This window comes from Malaya genurostris, chromosome 3, assembly GCF_030247185.1.
Source record: "Malaya genurostris strain Urasoe2022 chromosome 3, Malgen_1.1, whole genome shotgun sequence".
Taxonomy (NCBI): Eukaryota; Metazoa; Arthropoda; class Insecta; order Diptera; family Culicidae; genus Malaya; species Malaya genurostris.
In genome coordinates this window covers 77,586,181-77,611,886 of record NC_080572.1, presented here as the reverse complement: position 1 = coordinate 77,611,886, position 25,706 = coordinate 77,586,181, and the positions used below count along the sequence as shown (strand labels likewise).

The 25,706-nt window shown below is 38.4% G+C and overlaps 1 protein-coding gene across 1 annotated transcript in view; it reads right to left on the bottom strand.

Annotated features, from left to right (window-relative positions):
* Positions 1-3,873: 3,873 nt before the first annotated feature.
* The window catches only part of LOC131436846 (phospholipid-transporting ATPase ABCA1-like), a 43,309-nt gene continuing 21,476 nt past the window's right edge, over positions 3,874-25,706 (bottom strand). The window contains exons 7-8 of the mRNA XM_058605785.1: positions 4,205-4,936; positions 3,874-4,145 (exon numbers count right to left, since the gene is read on the bottom strand). Of these exons, the coding sequence (XP_058461768.1) occupies positions 3,968-4,145; positions 4,205-4,936 (910 nt within the window). The 3' untranslated portion in view covers positions 3,874-3,967. The remainder of the gene's footprint in view (positions 4,146-4,204; positions 4,937-25,706) is intronic.

Genomic DNA, 25,706 nt, shown 5'->3' with positions numbered 1-25,706 from the left:
AAACAAATGACATGTTCCTTAACACTTCCGAATATCAAATAGTTGATCAATTGTATGAATTATGCAAGCATTCCCCTTTTCCACATTTTTCGCAAAAACAAAGAAGGCTTCACTTGATCTCGATTACTGTGAATTTCACACAGCGAAAAGTGCAAGAATCTAACCAAACTGTTCTACATTTGCACTAAACTGAGGATATTTTCTTTCGATTTGCGAACAACACATCCTAATAGTTCTTCAGAAAACTTTTAGAGCCATTAGAACGGCTGATTTTTTATAATGCTTTCCAACGATGCTTATTCATCCATCGAAATGACTGGCAGCTGTGACGTAATCACTCTTATCGGAAGCGAAACTAGCTTTGCAAACGGCACAAAATACATCTGCTCGCATTGGCGATAGAATCCAAACTGATTAGATTTTTGTTAGGAGCTTTCTTTTACGTGATTTCGTTTGTAGCATTTTCACTAATGGGCGGTCCTAACGGCTATAAAAATAGTCGCATACAGAATATTAATGTCGATTATTTTATTTCGCATTTGCAAATTTATTGAAAAAAAACTATCAATATGCTGTAGCGATTCATTTCCAGCATTCAGAAGGGACAAATTGCGTAATTCTCTACGATATTAAACTCGGAACATTTTTCGCAAAAAAAAGCTTCACTTGATCTCGATTACTGTGAATTTCACACAGCGAAAAGTGCACAAATCTAACCAAATTGTTCTTGATTTGCACTAAACTGAGGATAATTACCTGCGGTTTGCGAAAAACAAATCCTAATAGTTCTTTAGAAAATTTTTAGAGCCATTAGAACGGCTGATTTTTTATAATGCTCTCCAACGTTGCTTTTTCATCCATCGAAATGACTGGCAGCTGTGACGTAATCGCTCTTGTCGAAAGCGAAACTAGCTGTGCAGACGACACAAAACACATCTGCTCGCAGTGGCGATAGAATCCAAACTGATTCAATTTTTGTTAAGAGTTTCCTTTATGTGATTTCGTTTGTAGCTTTTTCACTAATGGGCGGTCCTAACGGCTATAAAAATAGCCGCATACAGAATTTTTATGTCGATTATTTCATTTCGGATTTGCATAATTTATTGAAAAAAAACTATCAATATGCTGTAGGGATTCATTTCCAGCATTCAGAAGGGTCAAATTGCGTAATTCTCTACGATATTAAACTCGGAACATTTTTCGCAAAAAAAGGCTTCACTTGATCTCGATTACTGTGAATTTCACACAGCGAAAAGTGCACAAATCTAACCAAATTGTTCTTGATTTGCACTAAACTGAGGATAATTACCTGCGATTTGCGAAAAACAAATCCTAATAGTTCTTTAGAAAAATTTTAGAGCCATTAGAACGGCTGATTTTTTATAATGCTCTCCAACGTTGCTTTTTCATCCATCGAAATGACTGGCAGCTGTGACGTAATCGCTCTTGTCGAAAGCGAAACTAGCTGTGCAGACGACACAAAACACATCTGCTCGCAGTGGCGATAGAATCCAAACTGATTCAATTTTTGTTAAGAGATTTCCTTTTATTTGATTTCGTTTGTAGCTTTTCCACTAATGGGCGGTCCTAACGGCTATAAAAATAGCCGCATACAGAATTTTTATGTCGATTATTTCATTTCGGATTTGCAAAATTTTTTGAAAAAAACTATCAATATGCTGTAGGGATTAATTTCCAGCATTCAGAAGGGTCAAATTGCGGAATTCTCTACGATATTAAACTCGGAACATTTTTCTCAAAAAAAGGCTTCACTTGATCTCGATTACTGTGAATTTCACACAGCGAAAAGTGCACAAATCTAACCAAATTGTTCTTGATTTGCACTAAACTGAGGATAATTACCTGCGATTTGCGAAAAACAAATCCTAATAGTTCTTTAGAAAAATTTTAGATCCATTAGAACGGCTGATTTTTTATAATGCTCTCCAACGTTGCTTTTTCATCCATCGAAATGACTGGCAGCTGTGACGTAATCGCTCTTGTCGAAAGCGAAACTAGCTGTGCAGACGACACAAAACACATCTGCTCGCAGTGGCGATAGAATCCAAACTGATTCAATTTTTGTTAAGAGATTTCCTTTTGTGTGATTTCGTTTGTAGCTTTTTCACTAATGGGCGGTCCTAACGGCTATAAAAATAGCCGCATATAGAATTTCAATGTCGATTATTTCATTTCGGATTTGCATAATTTATTGAAAAAAAACTATCAATATGCTGTAGGGATTCATTTCCAACATTCAGAAGGGTCAAATTGCGTAATTCTCTACGATATTAAACTCGGAACATTTTTCGCAAAAAAAGGCTTCACTTGATCTCGATTACTGTGAATTTCACACAGCGAAAAGTGCACAAATCTAACCAAATTGTTCTTGATTTGCACTAAACTGAGGATAATTACCTGCGATTTGCGAAAAACAAATCCTAATAGTTCTTTAGAAAAATTTTAGAGCCATTAGAACGGCTGATTTTTTATAATGCTCTCCAACGTTGCTTTTTCATCCATCGAAATGACTGGCAGCTGTGACGTAATCGCTCTTGTCGAAAGCGAAACTAGCTGTGCAGACGACACAAAACACATCTGCTCGCAGTGGCGATAGAATCCAAACTGATTCAATTTTTGTTAAGAGATTTCCTTTTATGTGATTTCGTTTGTAGCTTTTTCACTAATGGGCGGTCCTAACGGCTATAAAAATAGCCGCATATAGAATTTCAATGTCGATTATTTCATTTCGGATTTGCATAATTTATTGAAAGAGACTATCAATATGCTGTAGGGATTCGTTTCTAGCATTCAGAAGGACCAAATTGAGGAACTCACTACGATATTCACCACTTTTGGAAACATTTTTCTTGAACGATTTGTTGTACAGCAGCAGCTATTTTCTTCTCTTCCTCAGAACGCGTTCTGATTGGCTGGTGTTGACATGGGTCAAATGAGATAGGTTTTTCAATAGTGTACTATTGAAATACTTCAATGCTCTTGCTATACACGTTTAAGTTGAAAAATTTCGATTCTATTGGTAGTTAGATTATATAAATCCTTCCACAGATCACTGAGCTATGAGCTTTCAAAATACGAGAAAGGCAAACGCGCCATATGAATTATCCTCTTTGATACTCGTTTATACCAAACATTTCAGAAAAGTTTAATTTTGAACTATTTGAGATTATGTCACACAACTGAAAATTTTATCATAAAATTGTGATCATATTTCCGATGGCATGTAGCAAAAATTATGTTGATTCGTTAGATACAACAAGAGATATTCACGATCAAAAACTTATCACTCTCTCAGAGGGTAAATTTTGAAAAGGCACCCCATAGTAAAGTAAGTCGTATTCACGACAAAAAGTTTGGATCCACACGACATTCATAGCAAACATCTACAGTGTTAGGAACCAACTTAGGAATTTTATTTTAAACTGTCGCGTAAAGGGAGCTTCGATGAAGATAGGTTAAGCTTGTGAAGTCGGATTAGCAAAAATTTCAATGACATTCTATTGCCGTTTTTCATTGAAAAACACTTTCGAGCAGAAATGCAATATTTTGACGGTGTTTCATTGCCATTTCTGCTCGAAAGTGTAAAACCAGAGCAATTCACGCCACAAAACCTTTCATATGAAACAAATTTTCTGATTTATTCATTTAAGTCATCTCCGAGAAAATCAAGCGAATATTTTTGTCACATGCACACATGTGTACAGTCAAATAATCAGACTTATAGAGCTTATAGGGAATTGGGATATTTCTGCGTAGAACGATTGTGTTTAATATTGCAAGAAATTTTAAGGTTATCGTTTCTTCGATGTTACAGAATTAATTTTTTTATCATTACATTAAAATAAATATTTTTTGTTACCTAAAAGTTAAATTGAAAGAAATTATTTCGAGTTTTTTTATTGGGACAAAGTCCTGTTTCTACAGTTCGTGCAGAAGAAAAAGTCACTCATTCCTCGCGTTGGAATTTCGTGAATGAGAGAAATACTTGTTCAAGACTTGTTTGTCCAATTGAATAATCTTCCACGTTCAGCGTACGCTTGCAATTCTCCATTATTCCAAATATCTCTGACCATTTAATATACTGCGAGCGGATGTAGTACGTCAGTAGATCCTGGTACTCTTCTCTGTTGAGAAATTAGGTTTAATTATAACCATAGAATGCAATGCCCATCGGTCTACTTACTTTAGGTGTGAAGTTGGAAATTGCGCTGCAACAAAATCTTTTATTTTTTGCAGATCTGCCACTTCAGAATCGGCAGCCTCGCGTGCTTTGTCAACTAAATCTACTTTCTTAGCTTTAATGATGAGTACAAAACCTTGTGAAAACTTGTTTTTCAGATGTTGAGTCGAACCGATGCACTTGAACTCGCCGTTTACCATTATGGCGAGTCGTGTGCAGAGAGCCTCACATTCTTCCATGCTGTGAGAAGTTAGCACGATTGTTTTTCCGCTGTCGCGAACACGGCATACCCCGTTCCAGAGTTTCCTCTTTGCCCCAGGATCCATGCCCGAGGTAGGCTCATCCAAATATATCACCATCGGATTTCCTAACAGGGCCAATGCCGTGCTCAACTTTCGCTTATTGCCCCCGCTGTAGGCTTTCACCTGTTTGTCCAGGTGCTTAACGAATCCAAACTCTTTCGACAGAAAGTTAGTTATCTCGGAAATTTTATCACCCGGCACCCCCCGAAGCAGTGAGAACAGCTTCAGCGTTTCTCGACCAGTCAAGTCCTCGATCAGAGCGTCAAACTGTGGACAGTACCCGATGTGTTTGTGAACCTTTTTCAGGTTGGTTTTCAAACTGTTGCCTCGGATCCAAGCGTTGCCGAACGAGATGGTCTCGTCACCTGATAGCATCTTGAAAGTGGTCGTTTTGCCGGCACCGTTAGCTCCCAAGAGCCCAAAGCATTCGTAACTGAAAATAGAAATTCTCGAATCACTTTTCGATAAGAAGCGTGGATTTGAAAACCGATGAGATTTGATTTTTTTCTCGTTGTAAGTTCAAGGTTCTAGCGAAACTCCCTTACTTTTTTTATTCTATAGATATGATACCATTCTCATACATGGAGGTTTGGATTAATTTTTTGGATAGCGTCTTGAACGGTGCTTTTTGTTTTGTTTTATTTATAGAGGTTACAACCTTAAGACCATTCGCCTCTTCGGGCCAGGAAAACTTTATGACCCTATGTGCGGGGTTAGTAATCGAACCCAAGTGGGCTGCGTGACAGGCATCGACTTACCCATCACGCTATACCCGTCCCCAAGAACGGTGCTCATGCGCTTAAGAGAACCATTTTTTCTCAAGCGTTTTTTGGTCTGAACAAAGAAGTATTCATGTAGATTGCTCGTCATGTATGACAATCAGCTGGCCATGTGTCCATATTGTCAGAAACCCGTTCACTACGGTAAACCTTGCGAGAGACTGGAATATTCAAGGATAACGAAACGACTATTACTCTGATTCCAATGGAGAACAATGAAAAACTGTCTTAAAATAAGCCACCAACAACAGTTCGTATTCGCATCTCAACCGAAATCTTCATCTTAGTATATATCATTTTCAGTAATCTTCATCTTAGTATATATCATGTTCAGATTCGCTTCGATTAACAACGAGGTGTATAGCGTCGAACAATAAGGTAAAATTCATTCGTGCCGTGACTATCGGATCGATCGGACGTAAATTCGGCTTTCTCCAATCGCGTGGTGAATTGTTTTATTCCGTTATCAAGGTCATTCCGTATTCTATTGTTTGCATCAGTGATAATTCGAATTAATCCGTTCTCAAGGCCGACTGTGAGCTTGTGTGAAGCAGCACTGCGTGCGGTACCGTTAGCCAGCGCCAGCGCTGGGCGCCGCGTATATATCGTTGTACATTAGAAACAGTGATAAATATATATAGTGATAAAAAGAGAAACGTTTCATTGGACAGTGTAGTGAGAGACAAAAAAAAGTGCTTTTTCCTGAAAGAGGTTTTTTGCACTCTACTGGAAGGAATATTTACCCATTGCCTCGGACTGGGTATTGGCAGCCGTTCACCGTTTTGGAGCTTAAGCTAAGTAAAACTTTATTTTCTCTGTTGTTTAATACCACTTCAATTGCACCCCGAATCTGACCGCACGGACACAAGTCCGTGACATGACAGGCGATATCAAATTGCCTGACCTTCCCCTTGATGATCAGATGGATGCTTCAGATGGCAATAAATCGCGCATTAGAAGCTATCCCGATGGGCTTGCACTCTCGGCCGGACCGTATGCGGTTTACATCCGGACCAAAGCGAATGGTAAAAAATTGAACCTTCTAAAACTTTCTAATGACCTGTCCTCGCGATACAATACTGTACAAAAAATTGAAAAAGTACGCCCGGACAAGCTTAGGGTCTTGTTAGCCAGTGCAAAACAGGCTAATGAGATCGTTCAAAGTGAGAATTTCACGCGGGAGTATCGCGTATACGTACCAGCTCGCGAAGTCGAGATAGACGGCGTGATCACCGATCCGAGTCTGACTTGCGAGGACGTTCTTAAGCATGGGGCAGGCGGATTTAAAAACCCCCTACTCAAGAACGTTAAGATACTGGACTGCAAGCAATTGCGTTCAGTATCGACCGCTGAGGATGGGACTAAGTCCTATATCCCATCAGACTCGTATCGGGTGACTTTCGCTGGCTCGGCTTTGCCTAATTACGTCCTCCTGGACCGAGTTCGTTTACCTGTTCGTCTTTATGTACCGCGGGTCATGAACTGCACCAATTGCAAACAATTGGGACATACAGCATCCCATTGTTGCAATAAATCCCGGTGTATAAAGTGTGGAGGGAGTCATGCGGATAACTCCTGCAGTGGAGACAATGAAAAGTGTCTCTACTGTAAGGAGGGGCCGCATGACCTCTCTGATTGTCCCGTGTATAAATTGCGTAAGGATAAAATGAAGCGTTCACTCAAGCAACATTCCAAACGCTCATTTGCGGAAATGTTGAAATGTGCTACGCCACCTACCGAAAATCCTTACGCTTACTTGTCAACTGACGAGAGCGAATATGATGACCCCCTCGAAGGTACATCTTCGGCTGTCCCTCATAGCTCATCAATTAGAAAGAGAAGAAATAAATCCTCTCAAAAGCTCCCTAGTAAGGGTTCGAAGATGTCCTCTGATGGGTCTCGAAAAATTACAACAACTGGTAGTGATGGCAAAAAACCAGAGAAAAAAGCTCCAGGCCTTGGAAAATTAAATTCCGAGCAAGAATTTCCATCACTTCCTGGGACTTCAAAACCCCCGAAAGTCCCTAAAGATCAGTCAGAGAATTTACCAAATACTGGGTTTGTTAAATTCTCTGATATTGTGGACTGGATCATGTCTACTTTCAATATTTCTGAACCTCTTAAAAGCCTGATAATGGCTTTTATTCCTACAGTTAAAACATTCTTGAAGCAGTTGACTGCAAAATGGCCCCTTCTTTCAGCGATCGTATCCTTCGATGGCTAAGTCACCCACCGAGGTCACGGATACAATCACTGTTATACAGTGGAATTGTAGAAGTATCATCCCAAAAATAGATCCTTTCAAATTTCTAGTAAATAATCTGAAATGTGACGCATTTGCATTGTGCGAAACTTGGCTAACTTCTGAAATACCCTTAAACTTCCACGATTTTAACATTATTCGTCTGGATCGAGATGATCCCTATGGAGGAGTACTTTTAGGGATCAAAAAGTGCTATTCTTTCTATCGCATTAAGCTCCCCTCGATACCAGGTATTGAAGTTGTCGCATGTCATGTTACAATCAAAGGTAAGGACCTTTGCATTGCTTCCATCTACATTCCCCCAAGAGCCTCGGTTGGGCATCGGTGGCTCAGTGATATCGTAGAGCTCCTTCCTGCACCGACGTTGGTTTTAGGAGACTTTAACTCACACGGTACGGGATGGGGCTGTCTTCACGATGATAACAGATCAACTATGATCCATGATATCTGCGACAACTTCAATATGACAATCTTGAATACGGGAGAAATGACACGAATTCCTGCACCACCAGCAAGACCAAGTGCGCTAGACTTATCCCTTTGCTCGACATCGCTACGGTTGGATTGCACGTGGAAGGTAATCCCTGATCCCCACGGTAGCGATCATCTGCCTATCGTAATTTCAATCGCCACCGGATTAAGACCATCGGAGACAATCAATGTTTCGTATGACCTCACACGAAATATTGATTGGAAATGCTACACAAATTCGATATCTGAGAAACTAGAAACAACACAAGAACTTCCTCCGGAGGAAGAGTACACGTTTTTGGCTGGCTTGATTCTCGACACCGCGATTCAAGCTCAGACGAAACGTGTACCCGGCGCGAAAACTAACATCCGTCCTCCCAACCCGTGGTGGGACAAAGAGTGCTCGGAATTAAACGCGGAGAGAACTTCATCATTTATCGAGTTTAGGAAAAACGGAACACCTGATAATTTTAGAAACTACGCGGCATTAGACGCTAAGATGAAAAGCTTGATTAAAGCGAAGAAAAGCGGTTATTGGCGTCGATTCGTAGACGGATTATCGAGAGAAACATCAATGAGTACTCTTTGGAACACAGCCCGACGAATGCGCAACAAAAACACCACGAACGAAAGCGAGGAATATTCTAACCGCTGGATATTCGATTTCGCTAAAAAAGTATGTCCTGACTCTGCTCCGGAACAGACGATCATGCGCGTCGCCTCATCTAACAGAAACGAAACACCTTTTTCGATGGTCGAGTTCTCACTTGCGCTTTTATCGTGTAACAATAAAGCTCCGGGGTTAGACAAAATCAAATTCAACTTGTTGAAAAATTTGCCTGACTCTGCCAAAAGGCGCTTATTGAATTTATTCAATAGGCTTCTTGAGGATAATATTGTCCCACATGACTGGAGACAAGTAAGAGTTATCGCCATTCAAAAACCAGGGAAACCAGCCTCCGATCACAATTCGTATCGGCCGATTGCTATGCTTTCCTGTATCCGGAAATTGTTCGAAAAAATGATTCTGTTTCGTCTAGACAATTGGGTCGAGACTAATGGCTTACTTTCAGATACACAATTCGGCTTCCGCAGGGGCAAAGGAACGAACGATTGTCTTGCGTTGCTCTCAACCGAAATTCAAATGGCATTTGCTCGTAAAGAACAAATGGCGTCAGTTTTCCTAGACATCAAGGGGGCTTTTGATTCAGTTTCCATAAACATCCTATCTGAGAAGCTGCATCAGCAAGGTCTTTCACCAATTTTGAATAACTTTTTGTATAATCTGTTGTCCGAGAAATACATGTATTTCGCGCATGGTGATTTGTCGACAATACGATTCAGTTACATGGGTCTTCCTCAGGGCTCATGCTTAAGCCCCCTTTTATACAACTTTTACGTAAACAACATTGATGAATGTATCAACACATCTTGCACGCTAAGACAACTTGCCGACGACAGCGTTGTGTCTATTATAGGACCCAAAGCTGCCGATCTCCAAGGACCATTGCAAGATACCCTCGACAACTTGTCGACATGGGCTCTTCAAATGGGTATCGAGTTCTCTACGGAGAAAACTGAGCTGGTTGTATTTTCAAGGAAGCGAGAACCAGCACAACTACAGCTTCAACTAGGGGGTGAAACCATAGCTCAGGTCTTCACATTTAAATATCTCGGGGTCTGGTTCGATTCCAAAGGCAACTGGGGATGTCACATTAGGTATCTGAAACAAAAATGCCAGCAGAGAATCAATTTTCTTCGCACAATAACCGGAACTTGGTGGGGTGCCCACCCAGGAGACCTGATCAGGCTTTACCAAACAACGATATTGTCCGTAATGGAATATGGATGCTTCTGCTTCCGATCCGCCGCGAACACCCATTTCATTAAACTGGAAAGAATTCAGTATCGTTGTTTGCGTATTGCCTTAGGTTGCATGCAGTCGACTCATACGATGAGTCTCGAAGTGCTCGCGGGCGTATTACCGTTGAAAAATCGATTCTGGGATCTCTCATATCGATTGCTTATCCGATGCGATATCTTGAATCCGATGGTGATTGAAAACTTCGAAAGGCTTGTCGAGCTCAATTCTCAGACCCGTTTTATGTCCTTGTATTTTGATTACATGGCTCAGAATATTAATCCTTCTTCGTTTGTTTCCAACCGTGCTCATTTCTTGGATACTTCTGATTCTACTGTGTTTTTCGACACATCCATGAGAGAAGAAATTCATGGAATTCCGGATCACGTGCGCCCTCAAGTGGCCCCAAATATTTTCTATAATAAATTTAGAACAGTCAACTGTGAAAAGGTGTTTTACACTGACGGATCAAACATCGACAGGTCCACAGGCTTCGGCATCTTCAATCAAAACATCACCGCTTCTTACAAACTCAGTGATCCGGCTTCAGTTTACGTCGCAGAATTAGCTGCTATTCAGTACACCCTCGAGATCATTGAAACCTTGCCCAAAGACCATTATTTCATTGTTACGGACAGTCTAAGCTCAATAGAAGCTCTCCGGGCAATGAAGCCAGGAAAGTATCCCCCATATTTCCTGGGGAAAATACGGGAACATTTGAGAACTTTATCTGAACGGTCTTATTTAATATCGTTAGTCTGGGTCCCTTCGCATTGTTCCATTCCGGGCAATGAAAAGGCAGACTCATTGGCTAAAGTGGGCGCATTGGATGGTGATATTTATGAAAGACCAATCTGCTTCAATGAATTTTTCAGTATCTCTCGTCAGAAAACTCTCGAAAGTTGGCAAACTTCATGGAGCAATGGCGAACTGGGACGATGGCTACATTCCATTATCCCTAGGGTATCGACGAAACCTTGGTTCAGGGGGATGAACGTGAGTCGCGATTTCATTCGTGTTATGTCGCGGCTCATGTCAAATCACTACACCTTCAACGCACATCTCCGGCGTGTTGGGCTTGCGGAGAGCGGTCTCTGCACCTGTGGCGACGGTTATCAGGACATCGAGCATGTCGTGTGGTCGTGCGTAGAGTATCATGACGCCAGGTCGAAGCTACTGGAATCCCTTAGGGCTCGAGGTAGACCGCCTGAGGTTCCGGTTCGGGATGTGTTGGCGAGTCGGGATAGTTCATATATGCTTCTCATATACCAGTACCTTAAACACATTGATATACAAGTGTAATGTGTTTATCCTCGTTCAGAAAGTATAAACTCCACCTACAGGTTCGACACTAACATCCGCCCGATTCTCTCGATCCCCGTCCCTGTCCACCATCTTCATTGGAACTAACAAGATCTTTTTTTTGTCACTAACTTTTTCGTTCCCCCTTCCCTGTCTCTTCACCATCTCGATGGCAACTAATTAGATCTCTATCGTTTTCAGACATTTTGTCCCCACATCCCCTGTTTTACCCCGTTTCCACAATATTTACTTTTTTTTTCTTCATCTCTTCCGTAACATCACCATCATCGTCCAGGGAAGACCGCTCCAGTCGAAAACCAGCATGCGGGCCACCCGCCAGGCCTTCGTAGCCTGGGGGTGTTTCCCGCGGACCCACACGGACCGAAGGATGCGGCCAACATGGATATTTGCAAACGCCATATGGAAGACCCTCATGCAATATCCAATTCACCGGCATTACATAATGATACTATTCTAGTTTTAATATAGTCGTAATTAAGATTAGTAAATATCCTTGGCATCTTAGAGCTTAAGCAGTGTGCCTTAAAATTATATTATAATATTGAATAAAAAAAAAAAATAAGGTAAAATTTAATTTTCAAACGAAAATTATTTGAGTAACATGAACACTATCAGCATATCTCTCCTCATTCATTTGACTTTTGTTGTCATACTCAAATGAAGCTCTCAGAATTATTCGTTGAATAACGGTACACACTAAGTTTTAATTCTGGTATTCGGTAATTGTTTTGAAGAAAATTTACGGTGAAGATCATAAATAACCGATTTTTTGGTACAAGATTTACGGTGAAGATCATAAATAACATTTTTAGTGAACGATCATTTATCCGTAAATTTTTCTATGAAATTCTGTAAATACCAATACAATTCATATGGTAAATCTTAATAATCGCCGAGTACGGTAAAAAAACCACCCGCTTGGTAAAATTAACTTTAAAATACCAAGCTTCGGTAAATACGACATTCGGTGAATACTAACTGTCAAAAGGAGATCCTATTTTGAATCAAACGTTTACAGGAGGAAACTGGATGCTTCAGAGCTTGACCTTGAGCGACCACCTCTGGTTGCTACTCCGTTACTGATCGGGATTAGCTGAAATAGTACAGGGAGTTTCTAGATGATCCGACCTGGGACTGGTAAATCATCCTTCAATCTACATCTTCTGGTAACCCCAGAATTCATTGATCAGTACCGGCGCCGGCCAGGCCCGAACGTAGATCGTCTAAGGAATGAGAAGGGATGTTAGTCCAGCACTAGTTGTTACTAGAGGCCGTATATACTGCTGCGCACTCTACAAGTGTCACGGGAGAAGGATGTTTGTTAGTAAAAATTTCAGTATTGGTATTATTCGCGCGCGACTCAGTATGTTCCGGTTTCAAGATGCTCGGATGGACCACTAAACTAACTGACTTCCCGAATGAACGTTTTCAAAAATAACCTATATTGAAGTCCCGGGAAGTCTTGATTCACAGCTTTTAATCGAGGAAACTGAAAAAAATTTGCTATACTATCGTGTAAAGAATAAAAACTTCCCTATTTTTTTTTATAAATGAAATTACGTGATACAAAATAAACGAGTGAATAGGACTAAACAGTTGTTATAAAATCATTTTAAATCACCAAATAAAGGTCACGCGCGTCTCGATTCTTTATTATTTCCGCTTTATTATTTTAATTATTTATTAAAATTATTAATTGGTTATATTGGTTGATCTGGGCAGCCGGCTACCGAGAAAAATATTAATATATTGTTTGAAATATTAATATCAAGTGTTTCTTTACTATGTATTTTTATCATTCAATTTATAATCCTGACAGACAATCAATAACATGGAAGAAGAAAACATTAAAAAAAAACTTTTCTCCGATACTAGACGGAAATTGATAGATAGAATGAAGAGATAATTTAGTAAAATAGAGTAATCAGAAATGAAACATTGAAAATATCTGAAACTGAAAGGAAAAAGAAACTCCTGCAATTGTCGCCTTTTACGACATGGAAGCAGTAACCCAGTGGATCTTTTTGCCTTTCTCATATACAAAGTTTATGCAATCACTGTGAAAACCGACTTTTGAACCGAGACCCGGAGGGCCGAGTGTCATATACATTTCGACTCAGTTCGTCGAGTACGCAAAATGAGTGTGTGTGCGTGTATATATATGTGTGAGTATGTAACGGTTTTTGGCACTAACAAACTTAAATTCAGATGAAATATCTTGTGGTCCCATACAAAATTCCAATATATTTGTTTTTCTTTTATTTAAAAGATATTTTATTCAGGCCTATTTGCGTACAAGCTTTATGTGGCCGATTTAGCTGAGTTTTTAGATAATTTTTTTTTTTGTATTGGATCTCGTTGTCACCCTTTTTCTAGGGGGAGAGGAGCTTCCATTTTCCTCCTGCGAGGATTGAGGGGCAGTTTGTTCGTGGTTCGTCTCGTCATCCATTGCCGTGGTATTGTTGTTGATTTCGTTGCTAGTTGCTGTAGATGCGCCTTGTTGTACATTGTTTGTAGTTGCTGGTTGGTTAGATGGTAAGCTGTTAACTGCAGCTGATGTACTTTGTTCTATAGGGGTTACGTTGGATGGTTTCGTTGAAGGGGATGCTTCACTGTTGTTGGTGACTGTCACAGGTGTACTGGGGTTGCTTGGGGTTGGTGTGAAGGAAGCACCGTTGTCCTTTGGTATTGTTGTCTCCTTGTCCGGTTTATCACATGGCTTACCGTAGTGAACAGCCTTTTGGCAATATTGACATGTGGCCATCTGATTGTCAAAGGTAACAAGTGATTTGCACGGTATTCTTGTATCCTGACCGAATGTCACATAAGAAGGTATAGGCCTCCTCAAGCGCATGCGTAACAAACGTACGCCGTTTAGAATACCGGGGAAATAATGCTTCCACTTTTCTTTTTCGATAGAGAGAATCTCTCCGTATTGAGACATAGTTGCGCGGATATAAGGATCGATGACGCTTGAGGGAAGATCATGAACACGCACTTCTATAGCACTATCTTCCATATATACTGGAATGTTGTACTTGATGTTTTCATGCTCTACATACAATGTGCACTATACATTGTTATTGTCTTTAGCGAATTGAATTGCATCCAACTCTTTATAGAACTGGATATAAACAACATTATTGGTCTTATTGCATTGAAGTAAATGCACACGTGTAATGTCAAGATGCATTTGCTCCTTAAGCAAACCTTCAAGTTCTCGTATCGAAGGTCGAATTTTGCACTGTCTGAAGTCAACAATAATTGTATTTTTTCGTGTCGGCGGTAGCTTTTGTTCGTTTGGTTAATTCATTTCGAGATCGTTCTATTGTTCACTACACAATACTGTACTTGGTTTCTTCTGTCCCGAACGTAAGCGGTTTTGGTTTATCGACTGACTTGAATGAGATGTGAAACCGAACTGATTCCAGAATATTATTTGGATCCGACTTCCGGTTCCGGAGTTATGGGGTAAAATGTGCAAAAAAAAAGAAAGGCATCATTACACCACTAGGTGAATTAAAACAGGTTTTTTTTCAGACTTATACTACGTTTGAACTGTCGAGAGCATATCCCGGATTACATCGATATGAAAATTACCATAATGATTTTGGAAATGCAAATTTGCATTGTGCGAATTTTCATTCCTTGAAGCAACGAATAATAGAAATGTATTCGGCTGAAATGCTCACATATGCGAATACAATGAATGTTCTCTCATCAGCAAATAGGAAGCACGAAAAATTATATTATTACTGTTACTATTAAAAATAACACAAACAATAGAAAAAAAAACGATACCTGTAACATCAAAAACTAAAAAAATTGTAGTGATGGCGAGCCAATGGATGAAGACGCCCCCTGTGAACCAATAGCTATATACGAGCATGACAACAAGTTACAAGAATACATGAAATACAATACAATGCTTCTCATTCTCCTGGCGAACGACCTTAAGATTAAGTCTGGGGTAAAATGAATAAAACGTATTTATGGTAAAATACTGCATGCTTACCAAGAATCGTAGAATTATTGTTATTATAAATTTAAAATTTAAATTTAAATAATAATTTTTTTTTATAATAAAATTTTTATTCTGGCCTTACAAGCTTTGGTGTGGTTGTCTCCTTGTCCAGTTTATCACATGGCTTACCGTAGTGAACAGCTTTTTGGCAATATTGACATGTGGCCATCTGATTGTCATAGGTAACAAGTGATTTGCACAGAATTCTTGTATCCTGACCGAATGTCACATAAGAAGATATAGCCTTCTTGAAGTGTATGCCTAATAAACGTACGCCATTTAGAATACCGGGGAAAAATTCTTCCACTTTTCTTTTTCGATAGAGAGAATCTCTCCGTATTGGGACATAGTTTTGCGAATTTATGAATCGGTGACGCTTGAGGGAAGATCATGCACACGCACTTCTATAGCACTATCTTCCATATATACTGGAATGTTGTACTTAATGTTCTCGTGCTCCACATAGTGCACATTGTTATTGTCTTTTGCGAATTGAAGTGCATCCAACTCTTTATAAAACTGGATGTAAATAACATTATTTGTCTTATTGCATTGAAGTAAATGCACACGTTTACAACAACTACAACAATTGTATTCTTTCGTGTCAGCGGTAGCTTTTGTTCGTTTGGTTCACTCATTTCGAGATCGTTCTATTGTTCACTACACAATACTGTACTTGGTTTCTTCTGTCCCGAACATAAGCGGTTTTGTTATATCGACTGACTTGGATGAGATGTGAAAGCGAACTGAAATAATACAGTTATTCATTCACTATAGGATAGTTTTGTCCCTGAAAACAGTGATTGGATTTTGTTATTATTGTCGGAGACCCTAGTGTTACATACACCTGAGACTCGATTCACGAAGTATTTAGCAATTTATTTTACAAACCAAACCCTACACAACGTGATGTTTTTTTACGCAATAAATTCAAACAATACAAAATGACAATATGTACATTTTCATAAAAAAAAATGATTTCGGAATTCGACTTTCTAGGTCGTTCCAAGACCAAATTAGTTCTGAAACTACTGGTATTGTAGTGATTTTCAAGATTAACCGCAAGTCGTCAACTTGGACACAAATATCACATTCCGGCCCAAACTTCTCACATTCGTTCCGAAAATGACCATATGTTTAGGTTTTACATTATTCTTTACACCTTTTTTACGAAGTAAAATCCGAACTTCATTTTAACGAGCTGATTCATTTCGTAAGTGGAGGTTTGAGTTGCGTAATAGAAAAACTGCACTCGATTTTCTATCCGCTTTACTTCTTGGATAACTGAATGGATTCCAACGAATTTAAGCATATTAAAAAGTTATTATAAACTGCCGAACGTTTCCTGTACGGTGGACGTATTGTATAAATGACATAATTGACAAATCGTTGTTTTCCTGCTAAATTTTCTCGAAGATGCCTGAACCGAATTCGTAAATCGTTGACGCTACTATTGGGTTATTTGGTTATGTTTCAAGGATCATGGTGAACACTTTCGATCCCAGATATATAATCGTTTAACCGACAAATCGCACTTTTCTATACGTACAATTTTCCTATTTTACAAAGTTTTCTTGTTGGCTTTTCGGGTTCAAAGTGGCGAACGACCTTAAGATTAAAACCTCTATAATCGAAACAAAAAAGACACTTTCGTTTTCGGGAATATTGCCAAATAAGCGACGTAAGCGTTGTAGTATGCTTTTGTAACTAACACTACTCAATCTGAGTACGAATCAATTTGCCTTAAGTTGAGTAAAAAATTAGCTCCAAGAACAAAATACTTTAATGAGACTATTTAAACGACAACAAAAAGTTTTCGAAGTCACTTGGTTTTGTCTTTGCTTCATTCTTTCGAGTACGTCACAATTGCGAGTAAATCACGATCTAAAAAGGTGCAGGGGATTCAATTGCATAGCACTTATAGTGCAATATACATTCGAATCTAATACATCCCTCAATAAGTTGTGTGACTGGTACAAAGGTGGGGTTATCATTGAGAAACCCACATAATGTTTAACTTTGAAAAGGCTATGCATGAAATTTCATGGCATTTCGATGAGTGACAGCCATTTAAGTGAAGCAACTTTAGTCATTTTCAAAACCATGGATTCAAAACAATTTCATGTTTGAATTGATCATTGCTTCTCGATGATCAAAATGCTGTACAAGCTTAGCAATGGCTCCAAAAGTATTATCCGGACTCTGTTCCATAGAAAATAACCAGTTGTTATTTGATTGCTGGATTTAAACGTGGTCGTACAAACACCGATGATGATTAACGTTCTGGTCGTCCCATTGAGGTGATTACTCCAGAAATCGTTAATTGAAATTGCGTGTGAAAGCTGAGGCCGTAAAGATATCAGAAGGCAGTGCACAGTGATTTGAATCGACTAAAGTGTGAACTTAATTCTCTAGGTGCTAAACCGTTGATCCGATATACATAGTTCATTTGGAGACCTCATTCCCAAAAATTTACCTCGTGATTTGTTCACAATCAAAAATGTGCAACGCCTACTACGATAAAAGTTCATTTGACCATTTTTTTCCCTTAAAAGATAGAAAAACGATGTCTTTCACAAAGTTTTAGAACTTCTACCAAGAAAAAACTTTTCCGAAGAAGCTTTAGGTCTAACGCAAAAAGTTTCGGATATATAAAGCACTTAAACAAACCACTTAAAATCAATTTTTGGACATTTTTGAACATAACTTGTATCACAAATCTACCGTGACAAAGTCTAGATAATTTAGTTTAGATGCGATTAGTACATAAAAACATATATGTTTTTGCGATAAAAATAAAGTCTTGTGTTTTTCTGTGAAACAAAGTCAGTTTCAATGCATACGCCATTTTTTTCGCTTTGGTTTCCTGATAGCATTCTGGAAAAGGTCTGAGGACAGAGGGTCGCGTGTTGAGTTTTAAATCGACCACGTGGCTCGCTCAATTCCCTTTGCGCATCGTATTTCTCTTGTACTCTCTCGTATATGAGCGAACTGTACCGGGTTGCCAGCATACAATTTATTATTTTGATGAGAAGTTTTATCACATTAATCTATCGTATGGGTTGGACATTACATGGATTCCAATGAACTATGAAAAAATATTCAACATCACTAAAGATTGAACGTCTGTGAGTTTGGCAGCCTTGTCGAGCCAATTTTATTTCTCTCTCCTTTTTCAGAATGCTATCAGGAAACCAAAGCGAAAAAAATGGCGGATGCATTGAAACTGACTTTGTTTCATAGAAAAATACAAGACTTTATTTTTATCGCGATAACATATATGTTTTTATGTACTAATCGCATCTAAACTAAATTATATAGACTTGGTCACGGTAGATTTATGATATAAGCCTTCAAAGCCGAGATATTCGATGAACAAGTAGAGATATGCATTTCCGAGCGTTCCATTTTTCAGCAGTTCTTCAGTCAGAAAAAAATACAACACGACCGCTAAACTCAATGAATCATTCTGAAAACTTCACAGAATATTCTCAACTAAATTTTGAAGACATTATCAGGTGGGTTTTTCTATATTCTGCACCGTTTCCAAGAAAATTTTATTTGAAACGGGAAAATAGCAAAAAAACTACCACTTTACGGTACTGTCCTCAGCCCTTAATGCCCCGTTTACACTTCTGCTGGTTGCCAGCATGCTGGTGCCAGTGTACTGCCCTTTTAGGAAAAAACGTTCAACGGTGGTCCTTCGTTGGTCTAATACGTTGGATCATTGGACCACAGTTTTGTCGTGAATACGACTTACTTTACTATGGGGTGCCTTTTCAAAATTTACCCTCTGAGAGAGTGATAAGTTTTTGATCGTGAATATCTCTTGTTGTATCTAACGAATCAACATAATTTTTGCTACATGCCATCGGAAATATGATCACAATTTTATGATAAAATTTTCAGTTGTGTGACATAATCTCAAATAGTTCAAAATTAAACTTTTCTGAAATGTTTGGTATAAACGAGTATCAAAGAGGATAATTCATATGGCGCGTTTGCCTTTCTCGTATTTTGAAAGCTCATAGCTCAGTGATCTGTGGAAGGATTTATATAATCTAACTACCAATAGAATCGAAATTTTTCAACTTAAACGTGTATAGCAAGAGCATTGAAGTATTTCAATAGTACACTATTGAAAAACCTATCTCATTTGACCCATGTCAACACCAGCCAATCAGAACGCGTTCTGAGGAAGAGAAGAAAATAGCTGCTGCTGTACAACAAATCGTTCAAGAAAAATGTTTCCAAAAGTGGTGAATATCGTAGTGAGTTCCTCAATTTGGTCCTTCTGAATGCTAGAAACGAATCCCTACAGCATATTGATAGTCTCTTTCAATAAATTATGCAAATCCGAAATGAAATAATCGACATTGAAATTCTATATGCGGCTATTTTTATAGCCGTTAGGACCGCCCATTAGTGAAAAAGCTACAAACGAAATCACATAAAAGGAAATCTCTTAACAAAAATTGAATCAGTTTGGATTCTATCGCCACTGCGAGCAGATGTGTTTTGTGTCGTCTGCACAGCTAGTTTCGCTTTCGACAAGAGCGATTACGTCACAGCTGCCAGTCATTTCGATGGATGAAAAAGCAACGTTGGAGAGCATTATAAAAAATCAGCCGTTCTAATGGCTCTAAAATTTTTCTAAAGAACTATTAGGATTTGTTTTTCGCAAATCGCAGGTAATTATCCTCAGTTTAGTGCAAATCAAGAACAATTTGGTTAGATTTGTGCACTTTTCGCTGTGTGAAATTCACAGTAATCGAGATCAAGTGAAGCCTTTTTTTGCGAAAAATGTTCCGAGTTTAATATCGTAGAGAATTACGCAATTTGACCCTTCTGAATGTTGGAAATGAATCCCTACAGCATATTGATAGTTTTTTTTCAATAAATTATGCAAATCCGAAATGAAATAATCGACATTGAAATTCTATATGCGGCTATTTTTATAGCCGTTAGGACCGCCCATTAGTGAAAAAGCTACAAACGAAATCACACAAAAGGAAATCTCTTAACAAAAATTGAATCAGTTTGGATTCTATCGCCACTGCGAGCAGATGTGTTTTGTGTCGTCTGCACAGCTAGTTTCGCTTTCGACAAGAGCGATTACGTCACAGCTGCCAGTCATTTCGATGGATGAAAAAGCAACGTTGGAGAGCATTATAAAAAATCAGCCGTTCTAATGGATCTAAAATTTTTCTAAAGAACTATTAGGATTTGTTTTTCGCAAATCGCAGGTAATTATCCTCAGTTTAGTGCAAATCAAGAACAATTTGGTTAGATTTGTGCACTTTTCGCTGTGTGAAATTCACAGTAATCGAGATCAAGTGAAGCCTTTTTTTGAGAAAAATGTTCCGAGTTTAATATCGTAGAGAATTCCGCAATTTGACCCTTCTGAATGCTGGAAATTAATCCCTACAGCATATTGATAGTTTTTTTCAAAAAATTTTGCAAATCCGAAATGAAATAATCGACATAAAAATTCTGTATGCGGCTATTTTTATAGCCGTTAGGACCGCCCATTAGTGGAAAAGCTACAAACGAAATCAAATAAAAGGAAATCTCTTAACAAAAATTGAATCAGTTTGGATTCTATCGCCACTGCGAGCAGATGTGTTTTGTGTCGTCTGCACAGCTAGTTTCGCTTTCGACAAGAGCGATTACGTCACAGCTGCCAGTCATTTCGATGGATGAAAAAGCAACGTTGGAGAGCATTATAAAAAATCAGCCGTTCTAATGGCTCTAAAATTTTTCTAAAGAACTATTAGGATTTGTTTTTCGCAAATCGCAGGTAATTATCCTCAGTTTAGTGCAAATCAAGAACAATTTGGTTAGATTTGTGCACTTTTCGCTGTGTGAAATTCACAGTAATCGAGATCAAGTGAAGCCTTTTTTTGCGAAAAATGTTCCGAGTTTAATATCGTAGAGAATTACGCAATTTGACCCTTCTGAATGCTGGAAATGAATCCCTACAGCATATTGATAGTTTTTTTTCAATAAATTATGCAAATCCGAAATGAAATAATCGACATAAAAATTCTGTATGCGGCTATTTTTATAGCCGTTAGGACCGCCCATTAGTGAAAAAGCTACAAACGAAATCACATAAAGGAAACTCTTAACAAAAATTGAATCAGTTTGGATTCTATCGCCACTGCGAGCAGATGTGTTTTGTGTCGTCTGCACAGCTAGTTTCGCTTTCGACAAGAGCGATTACGTCACAGCTGCCAGTCATTTCGATGGATGAAAAAGCAACGTTGGAGAGCATTATAAAAAATCAGCCGTTCTAATGGCTCTAAAAATTTTCTAAAGAACTATTAGGATTTGTTTTTCGCAAACCGCAGGTAATTATCCTCAGTTTAGTGCAAATCAAGAACAATTTGGTTAGATTTGTGCACTTTTCGCTGTGTGAAATTCACAGTAATCGAGATCAAGTGAAGCTTTTTTTTGCGAAAAATGTTCCGAGTTTAATATCGTAGAGAATTACGCAATTTGTCCCTTCTGAATGCTGGAAATGAATCGCTACAGCATATTGATAGTTTTTTTTCAATAAATTTGCAAATGCGAAATAAAATAATCGACATTAATATTCTGTATGCGACTATTTTTATAGCCGTTAGGACCGCCCATTAGTGAAAATGCTACAAACGAAATCACGTAAAAGAAAGCTCCTAACAAAAATCTAATCAGTTTGGATTCTATCGCCAATGCGAGCAGATGTATTTTGTGCCGTTTGCAAAGCTAGTTTCGCTTCCGATAAGAGTGATTACGTCACAGCTGCCAGTCATTTCGATGGATGAATAAGCATCGTTGGAAAGCATTATAAAAAATCAGCCGTTCTAATGGCTCTAAAAGTTTTCTGAAGAACTATTAGGATGTGTTGTTCGCAAATCGAAAGAAAATATCCTCAGTTTAGTGCAAATGTAGAACAGTTTGGTTAGATTCTTGCACTTTTCGCTGTGTGAAATTCACAGTAATCGAGATCAAGTGAAGCCTTCTTTGTTTTTGCGAAAAATGTGGAAAAGGGGAATGCTTGCATAATTCATACAATTGATCAACTATTTGATATTCGGAAGTGTTAAGGAACATGTCATTTGTTTTCGTATTCACGACATCCAGTTATGTCTCTGACATTACCCACCCGCCTTTTTTTTCCTAAGAGGGCAGTACACTGGCACCAGCATGCTGGCAACCAGCAATAGTGTAAACGCTACATGAGGGGAAATTTTTTTTGAAATGAACTTTTATCGTAGTAGGCTTTGCACACTTTTTCTTGTGATCAAATCACGAAGGTTTATTTTTGTGAATAAGATCTCCAAAGAAACTGTGTATATCGGATCAACGGTTCAGCAGCTAGAGAATTAAGTTCAATAATTATCGATCAAAACAACGTGTCTTTGGCAATGTTTGCAAATATGTCTTTGGGCATGTTTACAAACAATAAATCAATTTTTTTGCGTCGATATGGTCAAAAATTCCACCCAAATAAAGAAGCAATTGCTTAATGTGAAGCTTATTTTGAGACAAAAGACAAATCCTTCTACAAGCACAGCATTGAGAAGCTGAAGGAGCGTTTGAATGATTGGGGAATGGTTCCTACATTCAACTATTCCCAATGTGGGAGGTGTATGTGTTTTTTGTGCCATAGAATTGCGTGCTCAAGACCTTCTAGTAGTCGCGGTAATATACTTTCATCCAATGTTGCTCGAATATCAAAAATGCAACGAACACCAATGATCATCGTTCACTTCCCTTCGCCTTTGTTCGATAATCGCTCTGATATTTGGATTTGTCCGTATATTCGGGTGAGAACGAAGCCGACGCTGCTTCGTTGTTCGCATGAAGAACTTTTGCTTGCAGTTGTTATTCGCATGGAACATACCCCCGAATGACATAACGCGAATGTGGAACGAATATTCATGCAGCGATCGTCATCAAAACCTAATTAGCGATGATCGTTCGTTCGAAACAAACAAATTAGGACGTTTTCTTCAGTATTAGTACCATAGTGTTATACCGCTGACAGACGTGATTTCCGTACAATGATTTCTGTACAACGCTGTACGCGTACAACGATGAGGTGACAGACATGTTTTGCGCACAGAATGAATATACAGTGAAATGAAACAACTCAAAACTTAGCTAGATTTCCCAGCTCCTATGATCGATAATATACAAACCAAAAATTTTTGCGGTTTGAAGTGTATTCCCAGTAAATGATTTATGCCAGATATAATCAATGCCTCTCTGAATTATTAAACTAGTTTTGTGTGTCATCGGATGACAGTTTCACTAATATCAAATTTTATAGTTTTAAGGTACATTTATGACACGTAAACGTATGGGATACGGAATTTTTTCCTTCAAAGCCAAACTTTCCACATTTTACAGAAGAACTTTTTTTGAACTACGAAGATATGAAAAATAAATGCTCACTGAAAATCTCATTCTTTAACCATAATCTGTTGAGATAGCGTTCAACATCATTCCATTATAGAAATTTCTTTTTGTCGTGAATACGACTTACTTTACTATGGGGTGCCTTTTCAAAATTTACCCTCTGAGAGAGTGATAAGTTTTTGATCGTGAATATCTCTTGTTGTATCTAACGAATCAACATAATTTTTGCTACATGCCATCGGAAATATGATCACAATTTTATGATAAAATTTTCAGTTGTGTGACATAATCTCAAATAGTTCAAAATTAAACTTTTCTGAAATGTTTGGTATAAACGAGTATCAAAGAGGATAATTCATATGGCGCGTTTGCCTTTCTCGTATTTTGAAAGCTCATAGCTCAGTGATCTGTGGAAGGATTTATATAATCTAACTACCAATAGAATCGAAATTTTTCAACTTAAACGTGTATAGCAAGAGCATTGAAGTATTTCAATAGTACACTATTGAAAAACCTATCTCATTTGACCCATGTCAACACCAGCCAATCAGAACGCGTTCTGAGGAAGAGAAGAAAATAGCTGCTGCTGTACAACAAATCGTTCAAGAAAAATGTTTCCAAAAGTGGTGAATATCGTAGTGAGTTCCTCAATTTGGTCCTTCTGAATGCTAGAAACGAATCCCTACAGCATATTGATAGTCTCTTTCAATAAATTATGCAAATCCGAAATGAAATAATCGACATTGAAATTCTATATGCGGCTATTTTTATAGCCGTTAGGACCGCCCATTAGTGAAAAAGCTACAAACGAAATCACATAAAAGGAAATCTCTTAACAAAAATTGAATCAGTTTGGATTCTATCGCCACTGCGAGCAGATGTGTTTTGTGTCGTCTGCACAGCTAGTTTCGCTTTCGACAAGAGCGATTACGTCACAGCTGCCAGTCATTTCGATGGATGAAAAAGCAACGTTGGAGAGCATTATAAAAAATCAGCCGTTCTAATGGCTCTAAAATTTTTCTAAAGAACTATTAGGATTTGTTTTTCGCAAATCGCAGGTAATTATCCTCAGTTTAGTGCAAATCAAGAACAATTTGGTTAGATTTGTGCACTTTTCGCTGTGTGAAATTCACAGTAATCGAGATCAAGTGAAGCCTTTTTTTGCGAAAAATGTTCCGAGTTTAATATCGTAGAGAATTACGCAATTTGACCCTTCTGAATGTTGGAAATGAATCCCTACAGCATATTGATAGTTTTTTTTCAATAAATTATGCAAATCCGAAATGAAATAATCGACATTGAAATTCTATATGCGGCTATTTTTATAGCCGTTAGGACCGCCCATTAGTGAAAAAGCTACAAACGAAATCACACAAAAGGAAATCTCTTAACAAAAATTGAATCAGTTTGGATTCTATCGCCACTGCGAGCAGATGTGTTTTGTGTCGTCTGCACAGCTAGTTTCGCTTTCGACAAGAGCGATTACGTCACAGCTGCCAGTCATTTCGATGGATGAAAAAGCAACGTTGGAGAGCATTATAAAAAATCAGCCGTTCTAATGGATCTAAAATTTTTCTAAAGAACTATTAGGATTTGTTTTTCGCAAATCGCAGGTAATTATCCTCAGTTTAGTGCAAATCAAGAACAATTTGGTTAGATTTGTGCACTTTTCGCTGTGTGAAATTCACAGTAATCGAGATCAAGTGAAGCCTTTTTTTGAGAAAAATGTTCCGAGTTTAATATCGTAGAGAATTCCGCAATTTGACCCTTCTGAATGCTGGAAATTAATCCCTACAGCATATTGATAGTTTTTTTCAAAAAATTTTGCAAATCCGAAATGAAATAATCGACATAAAAATTCTGTATGCGGCTATTTTTATAGCCGTTAGGACCGCCCATTAGTGGAAAAGCTACAAACGAAATCAAATAAAAGGAAATCTCTTAACAAAAATTGAATCAGTTTGGATTCTATCGCCACTGCGAGCAGATGTGTTTTGTGTCGTCTGCACAGCTAGTTTCGCTTTCGACAAGAGCGATTACGTCACAGCTGCCAGTCATTTCGATGGATGAAAA